The sequence below is a fragment of the Meleagris gallopavo genome, chromosome 17, assembly GCF_905368555.1.
Source record: "Meleagris gallopavo chromosome 17, MGAL_WU_HG_1.1, whole genome shotgun sequence".
NCBI lineage: Eukaryota > Metazoa > Chordata > Aves > Galliformes > Phasianidae > Meleagris > Meleagris gallopavo.
In genome coordinates this window covers 6,417,118-6,440,473 of record NC_139420.1, presented here as the reverse complement: position 1 = coordinate 6,440,473, position 23,356 = coordinate 6,417,118, and the positions used below count along the sequence as shown (strand labels likewise).

Sequence of the window (23,356 nt, the reverse complement as noted above, 5' to 3'; positions counted from 1 at the left end):
AACTGTCTTGCCTGTAGCAGCATGAAAAGATTTCCAATATTCCAGGCCTCATCTGAGGGCCAGTCCATTGCAAGTCTGTGGAATGATGAATTATTTGGCCTTCACTGGTTTATGCCATCTGGCTGTAAGGAACAGAGGGAAAAACAGGTGAGTCATAGTGAGCAGAGCAAGGCTTGCACCTCTCAGAAATCAGCAATATCCCCTCACTAAAAAAAGAAACAACCAAACACACACAATAGAAATCTATACTTTTTTTTTTATCATCTCCCTCATTTATATCCCATCAAGTTGCTCACTGCTGTGACTTTGTTGCATAGCAGTTCTTACTCTTCTTTTAAAAGTAGATTATTGGCTGGAAAATATAGGAAAGAGATACTGAAAAAAACAGAAAGAGAGGAAAGGGAGGCAGACACCAAGGGAAGAGCATCTTTGGAGTTCTGGGCACTTACATCTGCAAAACAACACCACGCAGAGAGCAAAATTGCTCTCTCCAGAGAAGGCATTCCAATTTGCACTGTGGATTCAGTTCTCAATTAGTGGCTTTCAATTTTAGTTTGTTTTGAATGCCTGTCACCAATGAAGAGAAAATTAGTACGGTGAACGGCATTTTCTCAGGCCAGGGATTCACTGACCTGGCTTCCTTTTCTTAGGAAAAAGGGTAGTTAGAGCTGCAGTGCCTGTAAAAACCTGCTAATTAAGACTTCACAGGATTTTGGAACTGATCTGTGAATTTCAAATAGAAGACAAACGTACAAAAATCATCTCATTTAAACTCCTCATTTAAAATCCTGTTTTGGCTCTTTCTTTTGTGCCCTGTTGTTGTAGAGTCTCTAGTCACTATTTTCTAATATCCTTGCAAGTTGTACCTTATTTGCAGGTGTGCTCATGGAAGGCAACTTACTTTTAGAAGAACGAGATGTAATGAGTTGTGGATGTTATTCTCACCATTGCTATCTAGTCATGGCCAGATGAATAGATTTTGCAACAGGATTGGTTTGTATAGTGCACTGGTAAACCCTCTACTAGCAGAGATCCCACATTAGGAAGTGATCCAGTCCCATGCTGAACACACCAATGAAAACGGCTTCCTGATGTCTCCTCAGCTGGGGTGTAAGTTCACAACATTTTATTCTGTCCAGCAGTTTATTTCTTCTCCCTTTGCTTCAGTCTTCCACATATTTATTGCCATGCCTCCTCTCTGCCTTCTCTTATCCAGGTTAAACATACCAAATCCTTTCAAGCCTTCCTCACAGGCTGTATTTTCAAGTTGCATGATTGCTCTCATGAAGGCTTTCTCCAGTCCATTCACAGACCTCTTGAAAAGCAGAAGTCGATTCCAAATTCAGCCATCCAGACAATTCTCCGTGGTCAGTTCTTAAGTGGTTCTGTTCTGCACCTGTAAAACATTTCAGTAAGATTTTGGTTTTGAATGAAGCTTACAGCTGCTACAGAAGTACAGATATAAGTAAAAGTATTACATATAAATTCTTGCTAGTAATAGTAATCCCAGCTTTCCACCCACTTACCATTCATATATTTCATTTTGCTCTATTTATTAAATCTGTGTTAAATTCTCAGTGTCAAAATATTCCTGACCTCACTGTATGATGAATTTAGACTGAGATAGATGAATGAAATTAAGCTAGCCTAATATTTATGTTTTCCTAGTTATTTTGACTTTCTGGTATACCAAAAAGGAAAGAAAACTGACAATTTATTTTACTCCCAAAGTACTTCCTGTTGGAAGGAGAGATGGTTATGAACAAGAAATGCCTTCTACTGTCTAAAGAGGGCTATAAGAAAGAATGGGACTCTTCAGCAAAATCTGTTGGGATAGGACAAGGGGAAATGGTTTCAAACTAGAAAAGGGGAGATTTAGATTGGATATAAGGAGAAGTCTTTTACACTAAGGGCAGTGAGGCATTAGCACAAGTGGCATAGACTTCCCAGGGCAGCATGTGAGTGTCTGGCTACAGGGAGTGAGAGCCCCCCTTAGCACCTGCAATTACAACTTATGGTGCTTCCACGCCTCATGATGCAGCTGCTATCCCCGTGCTTCAGGTTTCCATCAGACTTTGGTGATGTGAACATCCTTCTCCTCCCCCAGGAAGTCTGATGGCAGGTTTGACAACATGCTTCAATCAGTGCTGAGTGAGCATTTGAGGGAATCTAATGAATCAGACACAAACCTTGGCAGATGGCCGCACCCATCTCCTGCTGGACTCAGTGACAGGGAGGTGACATCCTGTTTGTGAGCAGGGGCACAGTGCTGTGACAGCAGCATGATCCAGAGCAGAGGTTAATGCACTCATTTTCTGCACAGTGCACTGAGGATGACTTTACACTTTAAGTTCCCTGAAAATACAGTGTGAAGTAAAACAGTTTGTGTTCATGCTGCTTAATGTGGAGAAGGAAAAGACACTGAATTTAAATACCTTAAAGCTCTCTCTTTAACTGTTCCATTCCTATTTGTTGACTACCCAAGATTTAAAATTACAATATCAGCCTGTGACTGCAAGTGGAACTTATACTAGTTTTGCAAAAATTAAAACTGATGTCTTTGAACATACAAAAAAATGACATTTTAGATGTCTGCTATGGGACAAAGGACAGCTCTGAGTAACAAGGAAATGCTCCTTGTAATAGAAGCTGTTGCTGCATCAGTAAATGGAATTCTTTCTTGTTGTCAATGAATAATTCTCAAACATGGAGATTTGAAGAATTAATATTTCAACCAATTTGCATGGAAAATTAAATTTTTGAAATACAAATGTAGAAACTCTATTCCTTGAGAGCTGAAACACTTTTTATTCCAAGAGTTTTATATAAAACTTGATGTAGAATAAGCAGTAAATACTAAGCTAAATAAAATTCCAGTGAAAGATGTATTTTGGCTTCATGTCTAAGAATTAGCCCTTCTCTGCAGACCACTTCCAGCATTATGACAGCATTGCCAAGAAGCCCTCCTCCCTTCTGCAAAAGGAAGAAAACACCACAGCTCCTGAAACTTACACTGGTCCAAAAAAAAGGCATTTTTGTAATTGATTCATAAAACTGATGTTAAAATCCTCAGATCTCAGTCAAACTCTTCAGGATTTGGACAGTTTAACATTACATGCCCTGAAAAATGCTTTAGAAAGTGGCCCTTCTAATAATTTGTATGAATTACATAAATCCACCTTGTCACATTTGTATTTTTACAGCGTTAAACAGAATATTGTGGCAGACTTTTTTTCACTTAATTTTTTCCTCATTTTATTGCACCAGTTTTGAGGGAGGTTGAATTTTAAAGCAGTACCGAATAGCTGTATTTAAAACCTACCTATTTTGGGGTATTAATAATGAGTCTTCTGAGACATTACAGATTCAGAAATTCAGGACAACAGCAAAGGGATCTGTTCATCTCTCAGCCACTCTTCCTCAGTGATGGGCAGCATTTAAACGCTTCCCACCATAAGGCACTACTGATGTTAAAGTCAGAAATAAAATGTCCTCTGTGCCTTCAGCTGCTGGAACAAAACAAAAAGGCTTCAATTACAGTAGTAGAAATTCAATTAAGCATCAGGAAACTCCCTAAAAGTAATTACAATTGAACAGTAGAAAAGACTGCAGTCGGACTCTTGACTTTGGATGGGACAAGAATGTGCCACAAATCATGTAATCACAGCTTAGGTCATAGCACTGGATTACATGATTTCTAAGAAAACCTTCTAGCATCACGATTATGATTCTATAATTTACAATTGTTTCATGTCCAGGCTGTTTGTGAGCTAGGTAAGTCATACTCATTTTTCATACATTAAAATTGTCCCCACTCATTTTGCTATTTGTATTTCCCTGGTCAATCCTACTTTGCAACCAGTCAGTCTCCTTCAGTGACCATTGTTAATGTACCAAAATGAGTGCCCTGGCAGTGCTCCTCCAACCAGAGCCAGCTGCAGACTGCTGACCCATCTGCTTGAAAAATAATTAAAGCAAACAACTGATTTTCTGTACAAACCTATTTACAAGTCGAGGATTTAGTTTCTTTACCTCAAGGATTTATGTCACAAAGCTATTCTTGTCTTTTTCTAAGTCATATCATCTCCTGTAATGTAGTACAATCTTCTTTGTAGTCGTTGCAGTACGCCTCTGAATGCCACATTGAAGTTACAGTGGCTGACATTTTCTGGTGACACGCAGAACAAAAATAATATTTCTTTTTACTAGATTATACAAGATTTTCTGCACCAGATGCCAGGCAAACAGTATTAGATTCACAGAATTCATTACACAACCACAGCCTTAGTACTGAACATTTCATCTATAAAGCTATGTCAGCACTCCTTGCTATGTAAGCTCATACATCATACAGTGGTGGGCATATAAATCTTACATTTACCAGTGATTATTTCACTAAACCATGCTGAGGCAAGGCAGGGCACAATTTTCAACGTTATCATAGAGCATGCCAGTGCCTCACCCTTTTACCCTTATTGTAAAAACTTCTTCCTTATATCCAATCTAAATTTCCCTTCTTTTAGTTTGAAACCATTTCCGTTTGTCCTATCACACAGACCCTGCTAAAGAGTCCATCTCCTTCTTTCTTATAACCCCCCTTCAAGTACTGAAAGGCAGCTCTCAGGTCTCCCCAAGACCTGGCACTAGATAAATTCAATAACTGGTATTTCACTTCAAATTGTCAGATCAAATACTTTAAAATTCAGGAGGAAAAAGTACAAACAAACCCTCAAACAACGATCTACGAAACAGTGAACAGAAGTTCACTTGCACATAAAAAAAAAGGGATTTCTGGAATGCAGGCATCATCTCCAGCTCACAGCGAAGCAGTCTGCTTGTCTCTCAGGAGCAGCTCAGGTTACTGACCTGACACACAAACACATGGAGCAGGATCCTCAGTGCCAGGCTGTGCCCTAAGAGGTTTGCCAAGCCCCAGACCAATGACAAAGCACAGCCTCTGGCTGGTGTCTAATTTAGCCACACACGTCTCTCTGCACTTAGCCCAGCATGAGTGCATCCAGAGTTACCCATACCTCTCTTGTAGCTCTGAGTCAGCTCTTTATTCAAAAACAAGACCTTGGTATGTATTTCAAAGCAATTAGTAGACTGAATCGACAGCTATATCAAACTCTGCTTCTCCATCTGGGAGCTGCTGTAACAACCCTATTCCTCCGGGGTAAAGCAGTCCATAAAGCCCTGGAAGGAGCATGTGAGAGCTGGAAACAGCCTGAGGTTACCCAGAACAACAGATGCAACCAAAACCTGTCTACCTCTAGAAAACATGGCAAATCCTTCCTGTTGACAAGCCTCTCTGGTGTGAGTGTTGCCTGTGAACATCTTATTTTACTCCCAGCTCTGTTGTCTGTATTGATTTTGCAGTAGATGTACCAAGTGGTACCATTATAGTATTAGAAAATTTAAAGAGAGAATTTTTTCCAGTGTGCCAGTTATATGTATACACACTTTTTCTTTCTCTATTCTTGTCTCATACGAATGAATGAAAACAATATAAAACTCCTACTCTGGTAACAAAACAACACCACTAGTCACTATCTCGTGGTGAAATATTGTGACTAATCTGAGCTCAGCAGCTTTCCCATTCCTCTGAGGAGACCTTGTGAGCACAGCTTATCTCACCAGCCAGCACTCAGCTGCCACGTCCCACCTGCCGTCAGATCTTCAGACCTCAGCATTCTGAGTACATGGAGGGCTCCTGGGGGAGGATGGGGCAGATTTCATGTCTGTGGGTACGTCCGTCTGCAGCCGTGGTTCTCTGTGTCATGCCTTGACTGAAAAGAACAGATGCCCACCACAGTCTCTCTCTTACAAAAGCCTTTGATACCAAATCTCCCTGTTCAAAAATGAGACTCTCCAGTGCAAAGCGATGTAGGTTGCTCCAAAAGAAATGCCTCTTAATTATTATTATGGAAATAATTAAGGGCAGAGTAACACTGGTAGAGCACATTCTCAGCTACAGAACGTGATTTTTTCAAGTCACCACCATTAGCTGAGCATTTTTGGCAGCGATGAACAATGTCACGCTCATACAAATCTGCACCAGCAGAGGTGACCCATAAAAGCACCACTCACCCCTCACTGTGCTCACATCTACTTTTGGGTCTCCATAAACGTCAATGAATATCAGCGGGCACCATTTTTTCCACATGGAGGAATTCAGTTCCACACTTTTGCTTCACACACACTTCCACGCCAGACGCCATTTTGTCTTGGGCTGAGGGTCTGAGCCCAAGGGTATGAAATCAGTGATGGAAATAGGGCAGGTCACACAATGGTGCCCAAATGAGGGAAGAAAGGTCCATTTTTCTTTGCGTCTCCTATTCTCCACATGTACTGCAGCGTTTCCTTGGCACCCACTGCCACGTTCATCACACAGATATACGGGTTGGAGGGCTGCTCACGCGTCCTCCGGGGCTCGGGGGGCTCTGGGCAGCGAGGGAAACTCTGAGGGGTGGAATTCTGAGGGGACAGCGCTGAGGGGGCAGCAATCAGTGAGGAGAGCGGTCATAACGCGTGGAGCTGAGGGAGGCCATCCTCCCAGCGGAGCCGCCGTCCCTGAGGGCGGGGCGCAGGACGGAACGCCGAGGGGCGCTGCCCTAAGGGCGGGGCGGGGCGCGGCGCTGAGCGGAGCCGCCGGGGCGGCGGCGGGGACGGGCTCTGTGGGGAGCCGCCCCCGGGGGCGGGGTGCAGGGCGCCGGGGCGGCACCGAGGGGCACCGAGGGCGGACCCCGTCGGGGCTGGGTGAGGGGGGTTGGGTGTATTGTTCCCCGCGCAGTGCATGCCGGGCCCGCCTCAGCCCCCAACATGGCGTCGCGCTGTCACCTGTGTGTGTGAGGAGGGAGCGGGACGCGGTGGCGGCAGGCGGGCACGGCGGCTCCCGGCGCTTCCCGACCCGCTGGCGCCGCGGTGGCAACGCGCCGCGCCTCGCTGCTCCCCACCGCGCTCCGGCTGTCCGCCGGGGATCCCCCTGCCCCCGCCCTGCCCCCGCCATGGGGGGGTAGCGGCGGCCGCCTCCCCTCAGCCCTGCGGAGCCCCAACGCCGCCCGCGCCATGGGCTCACCGGCGGCCGCTTCGGCGGCGGCGACGGCGGCCGGCGACTCGGCGCAGTGGCTGTCGGTGAAGGAGGAGACCATCTTCCTGCACGACGGGCTGATCCGGGTCACCGACCTGGCCGAGCTGCCCAGCGAGATCGTCGGGGTGGCGGAGCCCGGGGACACCGAGCTGGAGGTGAGGGGGGGCCCCCAGCTGAGCGGGGTGGCGGGGCGGTGGGTGCTCGGGGCCGGCAGCCTCCTGGCACCGAGGCCTGTCGGATTTATTGCGAATAATGGTGAAAGCGGAGCTGGGCAGGAGGACGGCGGTGATGAAGATGGAGGGTGAAGCGTCTCCTGGATGGGGAAATCGTTTGAACCGTGCTCGCGTGTTTTTGAGGCGGCCTTTGGCTCCGTTCTTTTTATTTACGGTTTTGCGTCTTTCTTGTTGCAATTAACCTGTTTTACAATAGCGTGGTGCTGGCATGTCCTGGGGCTGCGTTTAAGCTGCTGCCAGCGATCACTGTTCAAGATGCGGGAGAGCAGCTGGGATTTTCCTCCCAGCTTTCCGCCTTGGCGGTGGCAAATTATACGGCAGTTTTATCTCCCGAGGAGACAGCGGAGGGCTGAATGTCACGGATTGTAGGCTGCATCTCTTCTGCAGGCTGCATTTGCTCCCTGTGTGCCTCCCTTCTCTCCTTTCACCCCGCCCTCCTCTCCAGCACTGTGGCTCGCAATGACACAGGGTCTTTGTCAGAGGAGCCAGGAGGGGATGGTTCGACAGCAGCTCTGTGCTGTGCTGGGTTGCCTTGAGGCCTCCAAGCCCTTTGGCTGCTTCCCAGAAAGCCCGAAACCAGACTGGAGGGTTCGGTCCCGGCAGCGTCATTGTTGGAGCCGTGACGTGGAGTCTTTAAGGCCTTTATGAAAACTTCCTACTGCCTTATCGAGGGGGAGAGATTTCCTGCTGAGAGAGCGTTTTGTGCTCTGTGTGATGTGGAGATGGGGGTGGGAGCAGGAGCTGCTCTCGTGAAATGGATGTTGGCAAATATCACATGAACGGTTGGAGTTTTAAGGTGGATGACGGCTCTGAGCATAAATGTGAAATGGTTCTCCCTTGTCTGCTCTGGCACTCAGTGCAGCTTGAATTCAAGAATGCATTTTGGTTCCGTTACATATTTCTAGAAACACCATCAAGTCCAATAAATGTGTGAGGGAAAACACGCGCTCACAGCATTTTAGTGCCATGTGGTGATGAAGGAGGATACACATTAAAAACAAACAGTTTTGTAAGATCTAACAAGCTGGAAATGTGTTCTTCCATGGAACTGGACAAACGCTTTGGACTGGGTGGTTTTTTGTTCAGGTGAGAAAAAGACTGTCCTGTCCTTCAGGCCCTTCTAGGAGTCTTTCAGCAATCCAGTGCCAGTGGTTCACACCATCCTTCTGTTCCTGATTTTTTTTGTTTTGTTAACCATGTTTGCAGAGTGGAACTTTAAAAATAAATAAACATCCCTTTTTGCTATAGTCTTCGTTTTAACATATAGCCTTAAGCATTTTATTTCCTTTCACTGAGAGGATAGCTGACCACAAGAGACTTAATTTTCAGTTCTTGTTTGTGAGATGGTTATAGTTTTTTAGTAGCGGGTGGGGTGTTGAAAAAAAAAAAAAAAAGATTTGAAATTTCAAGTCATGTAAATTAGTTTGCTCATAACTTTTTTTGTGTGTGTGAGTCTTCTAAATAAAGGGCTACCTTGGTAAATTGGAATGACTTTGAGGAGCCATTTTGTGGAAATAGGTGCATGCATCTTGTTGAAGAAATGTGGTCGTATGGTCAGCTGATACACTGAATGGCACATTTGCACTGTTTCTACTCCTGGTTCTTTGTAATAAATATATTTGAAAACGAAGTGACTGGAAGTCTCTGGGGATATGTGATGGGACGAGGGTGGGAGATGCTGCAGCTGCTGCTTTGATTACTAAACTTCTTTAGTGCACTCTTTGTGCTTTGTCAGTGACACTGTGAACCCTGATTGACTCTTCCAAATGAAGTGGTTAATTAAAAAATATTTAACGTGTAAATCAACACTTTTTTTATTTTGAAAGTAACATTGTGGTCTGTTTTTGCTTAAAAATTCCTCTAAGAGCATGTTGGTGAATAATGTCAGTGTATTTGCACGTGTTTCCTTTGTCCTTCTGTTCTAAGGTCTTGTTACAGTGCTGGCGTTCTACCAAAAAAGCTTTATGAACACTTAGACCTGTTGTTCTAACTTCCACATTATTTTTTTCTTAATATCTGTGTACCTGTGCATGCATGTATGTATTTGTATGTATGTATACATATTTTTTTTCTCCCATAACAGTATTTTCCAAGAGTGTTAACCTTTTCCTCAACATGAAAGTAACAAGGGGAAAGATCCCTTGTTCTAGGGATGCCATTCAGTTTTGGTCATTAATTTCTTATTTTTAATTTTTATGTAGCATAAATGGTGTATACTATATTTTTAGATTATCAGCATATTTGCAAAGATGATAAAGTACCAAAGCTAAAAGGGATAAGTATATTTTTAATATTGATGTATATATATGTATTTTAAATAGATTATAGTGATGTGCATATAAAAGCTGCTTCTTGTATGGGTTTTCCAATCAGATCTTCTCAGGAGGAGAGCTAGATTAGTTACCAGTTATGCAGGCCTTTGTGCCCTTTGTACTTGAGGAATTGCTTTCAAAATGCATGAGATCTGCTTCTTGGAGTCAGCCTTACTTGACTAACAGCTGAGAGGTTGCCAGGACACTTTGCCCCATCTCTGCCTGCTCAGGAGGGACAGCTTAATGGAAGGTGAGCTGTTCCTTCGTGTGCTGCAATGGAAACTACAGCATTTCAGGAATCTTCCCAATCAATGTCTTTCACAGAGTCAGTAACTCCAGCATGGGCTGTCTGAAGGCAGTGGTCCTTTCAGCCACGCAGCTTAGTCTGCTGTTGTGCCAAGAGTCAATGTGCTACATCTTATGAGAAAGCCAGCAATACAAATTGCTGTTGTAACCCTTGGCAATGTAATAAGAATGCCATTGAACTCACAGACTATAGCAAAATGGTAAACAGCATCACTTGTTTTTAGATGGTTTCACGGGGTTGACGAACGTTATCATTGTCAGCCTGCCATTTAAAGAAGACTTGTTCCTGATCTTCAGATTTCTGTCTGGTTTTCCATTAGTTTTAAATACACAGCATCAATGATTTTTCAGCTTAACTGGTGTTAGCTTCAGTTATTTTTTCTGCAAATAAGTAGGTGGGAAGAAAGGTTCTTTAATACGTAGTCGTAATATAAAGTGGAATACTTTAATGTGCCATCCACTTCTGTGACCTGCATACTCCATTTTACTTACAGCTTTATGTAAATAGTAGTCATTTGGGTATCTGGTTTCTGTTCCTTTCTTCTATGTGAGGTAGGAGCAGCACTTCCAGTGTCTGTAGCTGTCTGGATCGTGTATTTCTGTCCTCATCTCATAGTTTGGTTCCTGTCAACTCCATTATTGTTGGACAGAATGTGAGATGCCACTGGGTGGTTGTCACTGTGCTGCTCATACTTATCTTTAATTACGTGTAAGTGTGAAAATAAAGATGGTGTTCCTTCTTCCGTCTGGGCTCGCCGTGTAGGGACAAGTCCAGCAGTATTCAAACAGGATGTGACAGTGATCACTTGGGGGGTATCTGCTAAACTTGGAACTTTCACCCACTTTGCTCATGGGCTGGCAGGAACGTTTTCACTTCTGACTTCTAAAGGAGAGGGTAATTCTCTGTAATTATCTAGGTCAGTGCTTCCCAAATCTTTCTGGTTGTGACCCTACTTGCATCTACAAGCTCCCTTCTGACAAGCTAAAAACCTCCAGTGTCAGCATAAACAATTGCTTTTGTACAAAGGGGTGACCCTTCTTGGGGTTATGCTCTCTTGCCAGGGAGCTGCCGTGCTCCCAGCCCTGCCTGTGGCAGCCACCCCTTCACATGCTTCGGTGATCCTCTGAGAGCATTCATAGCTTTCAGTGTGATACCAATGGCTGGGTCTTGGAGTTTGCTCTGCAAGGGCAGATAGCCCTGCAGGTGTGAGCCTTGGCTGTTGCTTTTGTGGAGGAGTGAATCATTTTCTAGTAGGTATCACTGTATGTCTCTTGCTTGCTGCCTGAGAGGACTTTGAAATGTTGTTCACTTTCCTTCCAAGCTTCCTTTCATCAGATTATAGTTGTATAAACCACCAGTTTTGGGTGATTTAATCTCTGGAGAGTTGCTGATTTTGTTATCAGTTATTATGGCCTGTGTGAATTTAGTCAAATTTCCTACAATGTAGACCATTCTGCCTTTTTGTTTGTTTGAGTTGCTTCATTTTTACTGGTAGAGAAACATTAGAAAATATCCTCTGAAAGAAAATCCTGCAAACGTATTTTCTCAAATTTAGTGCTTCTTACCAGTTGTAGCTGAGTATTTGGTGGTCTGTGTTCTCAGATGTTTAAATGACAAAGGTTTTTCTTTATCTGACATTTTAATCTAATTAAATAAGAGACACGTAAGTGTTTTAATGAACAAATAAAGAAACGTTGCTTTACTTTACAGGTTTTGTTTATGGTTTGCCTGTGCTCTGATTCATCTCAGATACCAAGGAACAAAAGGTTTGGTACGTTGTTGTTATGTGGTAAGAGATGGGTTTCCCTAATGCTTACTTCAGAGCACAGTTAGCCTTCCATTGCTTTCACAGGGGAGAATAGTTTGTGCTTTTAGCTGAGTGAAAAAGCTGTGCTGCTAAATGCAAGATGAGGGATCAATAGAATCCTTGAACAAGGTGATGCAGTTAACGTTTCTTGCAGCAAAAGATAAAAAGTAATTGGAACAGGCTTGAAACTTCTGTTTTTTAAGTGGAAGGTGCATCTTTGTGGTGTAGTTTCCAACTGCGTGATGTAAGTACGGGGTAGTACCTGAGAAACTACATTTCAGTATCTAAAACACCAGGCTGAAAATGTTTGTATGTCTATAAATATCTTCTGAACATTCAGCATATCAAACAAAAAGCATATAGAGGGCTTGGAAAAATGTTTTAAAAGAAATGAAGGCAGTGTTTTCATGGAGATGGCTTCCTACTGTGTGATGCAGAAACTGCTGTCAGCAGAAGTGCTGTTAGCAGCAGTGACAGAGTGGAGGCCTGGAGTGGTATCCAGTGGTGTTTATGGGAGCAGTTTGATTTGTGATCCATATTTCAATTTTTTTGAGTATCTTAACTGCTGATTGTGCTATTTCTCTTATATCTATAAATCTTGGAATTCTCTCTTCCCTATATGATTTTATTTGTATTTCTGGAGTCAAAAGAATCAAGTAAACAAGCACTGCTTCCTATGTTAATGCTTCAGCACGTGAGAAATGACTTTAGAGCTGTAACATGACAGTGAAAGTAATGCAGTTAACTTTTATTCATGCCTTTTCTGAATGTATCTTATAATTTCCATGTTTTTTCTGTCTGTCTTGATGTTTGTTCCTTCCGTGAGATGGGGGTGATGCTTATTTAATGCTCAGGGGATATTACGTGTGTAATTGATACAGCAAACGTGCTTCTGTCTTCAAAGAGTTGCTCTCTTCGTGTGCGAAATTCAGCTAGTTTAATTATGCAGGGAAATAATTAAATGCTGTTTTGGATGTATATATTGTAAGCGACAGCTTTTATAACTTTAGGAGAAAAATACAGCGTGGTGTGTGCAGCATCATTGCTCGTCAGTTCCATGCATAGCGGAATGAAAGCAGCAGCTCAGCCTGAGACTGGCTGTAAGAAGTGCTGGTAGAGCTGCTGGAAGAAGTCCTTGTTCACGTTTGTTGTTGGCTGTGCATTTTTTTTTTTCTTTTCCATTCTGCTCCTTTCTGTTTTGCCTGTTGGAGACCCCCTGGATCCAGTCAAAGCCAAAAAGCCTGGCTTCAAAACCACCCAAAAAGTAGGGGCTGGGGGCTGTGAGAGCACAAGCACTGCTGCCAGCACCAGGGACAGCATAAGGAGACCGGGATCTTAGCTGGAGGAAAAAGCTGCTTTTTAGCAGCAGCTCACTTCTAAATTTACTTAATGGGGTCGTAAAACCTCAGGCTAAAGCTCTTCATGTAGATTAACGTGTCTTAATTGTAGGATGTCTCATGTTTGTAGTTGGTAGAGAAGCACTTTACCCTGGCAGTAGTGAATTCCAGTGACAAAAGTATTGCAGAATGGGCAGAAGTCTCTGGTGGAAGTTCTGTCCTGGGTGAAACGGGGCAGAAATTAGATGCAGTGGGAATGGAGTGTCCTACCCAATGCTGGGCCTTTGAAGTGGGTCCTTCCGTGCCTCTTGGTGTTGAAGAAGGGATCAATGAACTAACTGTTGAACTTTTGGATCGACCGTTTTCTTTGTAAAATATTTGTTATTTAATATTTTATATCAATTTTAATAATCGACAAGAACAAGCTTAGTGCAAAATTAAAGGAGCTACAATTAAGTTTTTAGTAACGCAGTGTTGATGGGTGACTTCAGGCCATTAAACCTCAGCCTTTGAAAATCAGACAAACTTTTCAAGGCAGTTTTGCTGACTGAAAGCCAACTTAAAGTTGTTAAATAGGTAATGATTGCAGTCACAGTGCAGGAACTGTGTTTTCAAAGTGACTGAAGTGCAGAATTCTTATTTGCAAAAGGTACCAACGTGATGTTTACCCTACTTACAGAATCAATTTTAGACAGGGAACTTAAAAATTGATGCTGTTTTATTTCTTCCCCTAATTCAAGCATCTTGGTTATTGAATGCTTGCAAAGTAGCTTCCAAAGCTGCAACTTTCCTTGTTGTTGTTCCTCAGAAGCTATTCTTTATACTTTCCATTTCTATTATGGAGTTGATTCTTTTGTTTGTTTAATGCTATTGATTGTTGCTAAACAAAATGTGAATTGTCTTATCTAAAAGCAGAAATTGAACTGTGAACTACTTAAGCTCTATCAGTGTTCTTAAGACTTTTTTTCCCTCAATTCTCTGTGTTTGTCTTTTTACAATGACAGTGGTATTATTAACTTACACTCAACATCTTCACCTCCTGTGCCCTTTTTTTCTTAGTGTATTAACATGTGTTATTCTGTAGTGTAGTTATTTAAGTTTTCTTTCACTTGTTCTGATCATAAACTGTACGTTCAGATTTTATTTTGTGGTCTACCCTTACACCTACGTACAAATCTTTCATTTGTTTTTGATAGCAGTTGGTGGTGTTACTGTTGAGCTTCCATTTCTGTTAGAGACCATCCTTTGAGGTGTAAGTAGGTGCTTGGATAACTTGCTCTGTGGCAAAGCAGTGATTTGTTCCCTGATTTTCACATTCTGTGATCTGCAGGTCCAGGTGACTGCTTGTGCTGTGCCAGTTTTTGGGGTCTGTTTGCATCTGAGGTCTTCCCAAGTGTTGTATAGGAAATGTAGGTCCAAGGTGTAACAGACCTGTGTCTGTAGGAGAATGTCTGTGCTTATTTTAACAAAGAGAATGGTCAGTTCAGCTCCTGGATAGGAAGAAAACAAGCTAATTTGGGGCAGAAGGATTAAGTTTTGCTGGAGGGGTTAAAAAGGGAGGCTTGGCAGAGTAAACCAGCTTTTATAACCAGAAGAAACCCTCCAGTGGGTACAGCCTGGGGCTAAAGGTATTTGAAATGGCAACCGCGTGCCAGTGAGGTCTGCAGTAAGTCAGCTGGGAAAAGGATGGGAGAGACTTTTCTGTTCTTACTCTTCCTGTGAATTATTTTAGAACAGATTTTCTGTTTCTTTTCTAAGCAGTGGTAGTTGTTGTCTGCTTTGGAATTCATGAACGTTTATTTGTTTTCTTCTTGCATTTTGCATTAATCTGCTTTGACTTCAAATAGGCTTCAGGATAACAAGCTTTGCCTGGAGATGTGAGAAAAGTTAGTCAGTGGGCCGAGGAAACCTCAGCAAGGGTTGTGAGTCTGTTGTGAAGCCTTCAGACTGCAAAGGGAAGCCGTGTGTGTGGCACAGACCAGCTGGAGCTCTGTCAGTATCAGGTCAGGAGGGGTGTTTGGGTAACCAGTGAGAACTGGGGTGGTTTGGTGGTGTGTAGCAAGATCTTAAGGAGTACATCTGAATCCTGAAAGTTCTCAAGCTGTTTATTGCTGCCAGTCAATGTGAAAGTTTGCTCTTAAAGCTCTTTTTGCAGGTAGCTTTAAGCACTCGCCTCTGGCCAATATGGTGGGTTAAAATGGCTTCAAATGTTGTGCCTAAGCTAAGAAACCTGGCATGGATTGTGGGGTTCCTCTGTGTCTGTGGAAAGGTGGGGGAAGAGGAAGGCAAACTGCTAATTCATAACCATAGTGCTTATTGCAATCTAAAGGGAAAGCCAGCTAGTCATAGCAACTTGTCCTTTGTGGTGTCTCTGCTGCTGAGGACACAGACCTTGTCAGCATTTCTTCTAGCTGAAAATGTTGATTCCTTTTTCCTCCACTGCTGTAGTTTATTATTGCTTAGTTGGGGATCCATCACCTATGTAGTACAGTTCAAGAAAGTCAGGAGCAAACTGCTTTAGAGTGTGATTGCATCTTAATAGAAAGTAATTAAGCTTAATTTTGAGACAATAGAACGCACAAATTAATGGGAGGTAGTTATTTTAAATATATGTGATTTAGGAATTAATATTCTTAATCTCTTTGAAGAAATTAATAAAAAGAGATTCTTGGGTTTTAAGAAGCTTAATCCTAACATCTACTGAAGTGCAATTATTATGTGAATTGCACTTTAAAGTGAACTTTTCATGTCTGTAGTGGAGGGTGTTTGGGTTGTACTGAAAAGCTTCATTGACTGTAGTAGGGGTGCTGGTAGAAATGGCAGATGTGATTTGTCCTGAAGTGTTCTATCAAGCTGTTCAAAATTCTACAGTTAGTCATGAATATGTTTCATATTCCATGCAGCTTCTGTCTACAATAAAATAGTAATAATTTTAAACAAAAAACCTGCATGGAATTGTTCATTGCACCTCTTAATTTATTTTATTTTTAAAGGGAGTGGGGTGGGGGTAGGATGGATTTATAACTTGAAAACGGGCATGAGAGTGGATGAGAGCAGTGTGGTGTGCAGGCAGAAGCCCTTTGGACCTTGAATCAGAAGTATCAGGATGTGTGGAGCTCATTGCTTTCCTTGAGGTTATCGGAGCTTGAGTGGCTTTGCTGATCTCAGCTGTTGTAAAGGGAGAAGTCTGTAAATTACCTTGAATTGTGAGCTCAAGTACCAGGCTGGATACTAACCCATAAATAGGTTTCTTTCTGTCATGGCTTTTTTTCTGGTTGCAGCTTTGTCTCCCGTTTTGCTCAGAAGTGCCAGGAAGGCCTCTTTCTTCCCTCTGAAATGAGGGGGCTTTTGGGTTTTAAGCTATGGCAGTAACTTATTGAAAAAGATAGCTTATTGCAATATCATAAAACTGAGGAGGGGGGAAAACAAGGTGGGGAGAGCACACAACAAAACTGTTAGTTTGTTTTAGAGAACTGATGGTGTTTTGATTTGGAAAGTCCTGGAGCTAAAATGTTCAGATTCTTATTACAGAATATTGTAACAGTATTGACGGCTATTTAAACATCATCACTCAGTCCTGAATTTCTTAGCAGAATTGCCTCAATTAAAAAAATAAAAATAAAAATATCATAACAAATCTATTGCAGTGGAGCTCTAAGATATTTCATACATATTTTTGTTTAAAATCTGTGCTGTTTTACCATCACGATTGAATCCTGGGCTTCAATGACAGTGCTGACTCAGCAGTAACAGACTGCGTGCCACTTCCCTGCTCTTTGGCCTCCAGTTCAGCTTTATTCATACACCCCCAAAATCCCAGTCCGTCATAGTGTGCTATCCAGATCAGCTGTCCTCTGCAGCCATGCATTGTTTGTCGTTAAGAAAAAGAAAACCCATATAAATACCACTTCTCTTCCTTTCAGATCCTCACGTTTGAGACCAAGAACCCGACAGAGCTAGCTGAGCGCTTACGGGCTGTGTGTGGAAACCAGAGCAATGCTTATGCTCGACTGCTGGAGTACCGCCTGAACGCCTTGCGAGGACTCTGGAACGCCCAGCGGCAGCTGGCATTGGAGGAGCAGCACGACAGGGAGAGCTCGGGGGATGAAGAAGCACTGGCCTTACTCAAACGTCAAGGCTTGTTACAGCAGCCTGAGCAGGCGCCCTTTACTTCACGAATGGGGCTTCTGCTGGTTTTTCCCCTCATTCAGTCTCAAAGTAGAACAGACCCTTCTCTCTGTAACATAACCGCCGAGGTGCTATTGAATTGCCTTCGAGACTGCCAGCCTTTGAGCTTGACTAAGGAGCCAGCTGACTGTCTCAATGGGATAGAGTCTTTGCTGTGCTCGTGGTTGGAAGAAACTTCTGCTTCAGGTCATCAGATTCCATATAAGCAAAAGGAAAATGCTGCTGCTGCCCTAGTTGCCTTGGCTTGTGCAAGGTAAGGAAACTGGATTGAGATGGTATTGATAGCATTTATACTTAAATATAAGAATCAAAAATGATGTGCTCACGCTATTGACATTCATTTGCTGCTTACTTTAGTCTATTCCTAACACTTAAGTACTGGTATGGGAAGGGTGAAACTGGCTAAGTATGTATTTTTTTGTGTGTTCAACACAAGCAGAATGATCTAGGTTAGAAATGTGCATAGTGCTGCTTCCGCTGCAACGATCTGTTCTAGGAATAGTTCCAAATGGTTTTGTCATGGAGGAAAGTTGTGTCCCTTTGCCCTTTGTACTGCCTTGCTAGTCATGTAGCTTACAAATCTTTCTTCTTTTGGCTGTAGAAAGCATTGCTGGTAAGATTCAGGACGACTCATTCCAGATTTCACTGTTACCTTGTGAAACATCTGGAGGCATTTTTTCATTTGGTTGCCTCTGAAGAATTCAATGAGTATAGTTTGGACTATCTCATGCTCTGTGTGCATTCAGCACAGCACTGGGTGATTTAGGACAAAATGGCCATCACAGCTTTTAATACAGATTCCCTCTTTTTATTGGTTTGGACTTTGGGAGGGGGACAGGACTACAGCATTTAGCTCTTGCACAGCAATCTCAGCCTTCATGTTTAATGTTTCTGAGATTGCAGCCTTGTCTGTCAAGTTTAATTCTGATTTAAGATGTTGAAGTTCTCGAGAGCTGTCACAGCTTGCTTTAAAAAAAAAAAAGTGTTTCTTCAAATGGGAAATACTTTATGTCTAGTGTACTTGCTGTAATGAAGAAATTTACTTCATGTGGCAAATTATTTTGCACTGGCAAGTGCCTTATCTAAAAGCAACATGCTTGAAAAAATAGTAAGTTGGATTTGGATTTTGTCAAGAGTGTACATATATATGTGTGTGTGTATATATATATATATTATATATAAATATATAGGGGTGTGTGTATGTATGTGTGTGTGTGTATATATATATATATATATATATATATATATATATATATATATATATATTTTTTTCCCCCAGTTGTCAGTTTTCAGGAATTACGGCATGTTCATTTTTGGTTGAATTTGTAGAAGCTAAATTTCCAATAGCGCTTTTGAAATGGAAGTTGATTTTGTATTTCCTTTGCAAATCTCTCTTGCACTGCTTGTGGAGATGCAACATCTGACTTTGCTCTGTTTACCTGTGAAAGCCCTGCATTTTTTCTTTAAATATATATTTTGTGCATTGTGTGCCCATTATAAAGAGAAAGTCTTGAAAATGAGATGATTATTGAGATTCCTGGTTGCAATCTTGTGTTTTGAGTTACTAAGAATAAAACAGCAGGGTGAATATGGATTTAAATAATTAATTGAGGTGCTTTGAAGTATTCAGCGTCAGTTTTCTTCAAGCTGAGGTTTATCTGTGAGAGCATGCAGCTGAAAATGGCAGTGGGGAAAACGTGGTTTTGGAGGTGGATGAGGAGATGGCGGCTGTTAGAGTTAAGGACCCAGGACTGCCCGTGTGTGACAGAAAGCAGAAGGCTGCTTTCAGCAGAGTGCTTGGTAAGGATCTCTTCAGTTCAGCAGTCATGCTTCTGAAGAAATCGATTCATAAGCAGCTGTTGTCATAGCTAAGGCACTGTCAAGATTCTTGTTTTTAGCTAGGCTGTTGTGCTTGGAAATCAAGCCAGCGCATCTTTCAGAAGATGGTTTTTGGTTTTTTTTGTTTTTGATACCCTGAGCTTTAAAACAAACTGTAAAGTAGATATATTTTAAATACCTCTATTTCTGGGAGAGAAAAAAACAAAACAAGCAGTTTTTCTCTTTGTTGACACACAGATTTCATAAGTTCTCCAAAGAAAAGAATTCAACAGGCAAATGAACAAGAGCTATAGTTAGAATTACAAACTCCATCTGTTTATAAATACCATGGTGAGATTTTAAAGCAATGTATTTCTTTGCAGGATAAGAAATGGTTTTTACTTGGGTTTAATTTTGCTCTAATAGCTATCTGGTTCTTGTATACGTTTTGATCCATCACTTCAGAAGGGGAAGAGCTTCCATCTTTGTGTTCAGAAGTAATTGAACTCATGGTAATAAACTCATTAGTTTAAGTCTTTTCCATTTAACACAAGAAAGCCATCTCTGGATTGTGTCTGCAGCAGCTTTTAGTAATGCTGTGTCTCAGTCCTGGGAAGACCCACGTTTTATATCTGAAGATCTGAAGGTGTTCAGTCAGCAACAAGAAATACTGAAAGTAGCTGCCTATAATAGATGTAAACCTGAGGTGTTTTATTATGTGCCTCTATGGCTTTTACTGAACGTGTGGTTTGTCACACAGTTGCTGATCTCCCTACCTGCATGGTGCTTCGTCCTCTTCCAGAAAGACAGTGTGACTTAGACTGGCAGTTAGCCAGCATCCTTCTTCCTTTCTGTTACCCTCTCTTCCTCTTTTCTCTTCCTCCACAAAAGAATGAAAATCAACCAGAAAAGAAATGCAAATTAGAAAAGAATCTTGATGGAATATCTTTGCTACTCTCTCTTTATGGTACTGGATATTATATTTTACATAGATGCTGTTGTCTGTGTGCTTTCAGTCTTGTTTCAATAGACATCTTTAATTCATGTTTTTCTTATCCTTTTAGAGGGTCGCTGAAAACCTTTGTTCATACAGTGCATCTATTACAGAAACAGACAGATCTGGGAACCTTGCCTGTGGCTGATGTGTTATACAGGTCTGTAGTGACTTTTCTAACTGTAGCACTTTTACCTCGGCTCTGGTAAATGATAAATGCATTTACAGGTAAATGTCTTTAAATGTAATGGAAATGCTTTAGGGTTTTTGAATGCTGTAGCAAAGGTTGAAATTTCTTCAATTAAAGAAGGAAGACATTAGAAAGTCAAATCTAAAAGGATCCAGTAATTTGTTTGGTAAAATGCTAGTGATTCCTCTAAGTAGCTTATGTCCTCTGACAGGAAAAAAAAAATGCTTTAAAATAAATAAAACTTCATCTAAACTTTTGATGAAGGTAGCTTTTGTTATGGCTGTTCTCTATGCATCTTACCTTGTTTTGTGCTTAAAGGTTGTTGCTTTTGGAGGGAGGTCCTGGCTCACCTTCTTGTTTGCTTGGAGGGAAGCATATTGTGTCCTGGGGCTTTGAAGACATGTTACCTGCACCTGATGCCAACAGTAGCTCCAGCGGTGAAAATAAAGGTGAATTATTTCGTGTCTGTCAATGTTAGCAGAGGAGAATAAAAATGCTTTTTGTGGTAATAATTATTTAAAAAATAAAATGATGTAGGGCTGTAGAGTTGAAAAGGATTTCATCTTTTTTGTTGGAAGTCGTGTGAAATCAGCTACAGTACGGGTCAGGTAACTGAAAGCTGAGGGGTTTAGAAGGGAGAGAGAAGCCTGATAGATAAGGAGTGGGAGAGCAGCAGCTGCCTGGGCACTTTGTTGTCAGAGTCTGTACGTTCAAAGCTGAAGTTTTAAAAGGCATTGACCCAATTATATAGAAGTACTAAATGGTGTGTGTTGTTTAGCTTGTCATCCCAACTCTTATCAAGCTAATCTAACCAGAATATGTAAACAACTTTTTATAAGTTGGTCTGGGGGTCAGATAAGAAAAAATATCTTGTTTTGAATTAAAATGAAGAGGTTGCATTAATCTTAGTATAGTTTTTAAAAGACAAGCTAATAGGTGTCTGAAGAGTTACTTTGTGCTTGCTGGAGAGCAAGTGCCTTTTTAACTGGTCTCATGATCTAGGTGGAGCAAACCATGAAAAGCTGTAGCTATGGTGACTCTCCCTGATTTCAGTGATAATTTTTCAGGGAGGTCAAACTGATTTTTGGACATTATCCCCTCATTTAATCTTTCAGTGAGTGTAATTTATTTGTCACATGCAGTATCCCTGTATTCAGTAGCTATCACTGATAGAGCACGTTTATTTTTAAAAGTACAAGTTCAGTGTCTTTTTTTTTTGTGTGTTTCCCTGGATGACTGTGGAGATTATGTGAATTTAAATAGGTTGACTGAAACAGTTTATTGACATCTCTGTTACAAGGCTTTGTCCTGTGTGTCCCTTCTTGATGGTTAGTAATTACTGCTTTCTGAGTGACAGAGCTGTGGCAGAAATACATTTTGTCTTAATTTTAGCAAAGTTCAGAGGTGGAAGGGGCAATTTGCTGCCTGGAAGAGAAGTGTGGTATTGTACCAGGAATTAGATCAAGGCTCAAAATTATACTGCTCCTTTCCCACAAGCAAGTTATGGTAATGGCACTTGTCCTGAGTAGGAAAGGCTTATATAGGCATTAATCTTGCTTGTACTTGTATGTTAACTTGTACATTAATCTTGCTTCCAGTCCTGGGTACTGAACATTACCTGTTGCAAAAAGAGAATTATATTCTGCTCCTTTGGGTCATTCTGAAAGTGTTTAATATCAGATGTCCAAGTTGGTTTATATTTAAGGGAATTTTCCACTTGAAATGAATTTTGTTGCTTAATCCTGTGTTCCTAAGCATGATGTTGGGTATTGGCTCCTATTGTACTTACGGTTTTGAATAGAGTGCAAGAAGGCCAGTTTAAACCTATGGCGCAAGCTTCTGTTTAAAATAGTACTAATAATACTAAAATTACTTCAGTAATACCAGAAGACAGGTGGTCTTAATGCTGACGTGAGAACACAATGCAGGAAATGGAAATTCACCAGAAATAGATGATGGCCACTTGAATCATGTTCAGAACTGTACTAATGTCAGTTATTGTCTAAAAGAAGCTGGCTGACCAGCCCCTAATTCCTGTTGGGTTTATTTGGTATCACTGGGAAATTAACCTTGTACTGTTTGTGTGAGTTGTGTGTAATCCAAATGCTTCTTAAGTGACCAAAGAAAGGTAAAGAAGTTGCAGTAAGAAGAACTGGAGTTTAACTGTTACCGTATCTCTTAGAACACTGAGTAGTAAATTCAGTATTAAAAAAGCAGTTCTGACTTGTCAACTGTGGCCTGTTGTGACCATCTGTAGGCTTTCAGTTACTGTTGTAGCTTCAGCAGAAGAATGAGAACCATGGAGAATTTCTAGTGTTGTTTGTTACATAGAAAATCCGTGCTCTGTTCTTTCTTTCTGGTTCAGATGCAGACTTAGGACGTTGTCTTGCAGCAGATGGCCTCTACCTTTATACAACAAATTCAGTGGGAAGAGGAATAAGCAAATTAGGATCTGGGTTACACGGTACCTTGCGGTAAGTGACAGCATAGATGAGTGTTTGCTATTCTGCAGATCCATTTGGGGAAAAAAGAAGTTGTTATTTTGGTAAGCCTTTCTCAGATGTTGGATGTAACAGGACTAGAGCACATTCTGCGTTTTCATTGAGTGTTATTTTAGCATTTTGGTCTTCTCATCTGTAGCTCTTGAGAGTGTTTTCTCTGCAATTATAGGATAACTTGATTGTAAGGGACCTTTGGAGAGCAAGCAGCTCAGCCTCCTCTGCAAAGAAGTGTAGTAGCAGAGTAGCTGATGTTTCAGACATGTATATATGTATGTACATAAAGTTGATTTTTCTTTGCTGAGAGGGATGTAGCAGAGACTAGTTTTTTATGTAGAGCTGTACAATTAGTGGCTCTGTAAGTATTTGTTTTCTAATTATGCTATTCATTATATACATGATTAGTGCAGCTGTAACAGTACTGCCTAACTTCTTTGTTGCTTAGAAGTCATGAGGTTTCTTATGGTTAAAACCTTTACAGCGGAAATTGATGACTTAAAATGACTTGAATTTAAGTTCAAAGTTCTAGAATGTGGTTGTGAGTTCTTAGAAGAACAAACAAGAAGTGCAGAGTTTTAAAGA

General features: G+C 41.5%; 1 protein-coding gene across 5 annotated transcripts in view; it reads left to right on the top strand.

The window, feature by feature from the left end:
* The first annotated feature begins 6,769 nt into the window (after nt 1-6,769).
* The window catches only part of HECTD4 (HECT domain E3 ubiquitin protein ligase 4), a 67,002-nt gene continuing 50,415 nt past the window's right edge, over nt 6,770-23,356 (top strand). For 4 of the 5 annotated variants that reach the window (XM_085238736.1, XM_085238733.1, XM_085238735.1 and 1 more), the window contains exons 1-5: nt 6,771-7,245; nt 17,010-17,527; nt 20,157-20,246; nt 20,595-20,725; nt 22,642-22,750. In XM_085238736.1, coding sequence (XP_085094862.1) covers nt 7,069-7,245; nt 17,010-17,527; nt 20,157-20,246; nt 20,595-20,725; nt 22,642-22,750 — 1,025 coding nt within the window. In that variant the 5' untranslated portion in view covers nt 6,771-7,068. Of the gene's footprint in view, nt 7,246-17,009; nt 17,528-20,156; nt 20,247-20,594; nt 20,726-22,641; nt 22,751-23,356 lie in introns of all 5 variants that reach the window. The other variant, XM_085238734.1, reaches the window with a different exon arrangement.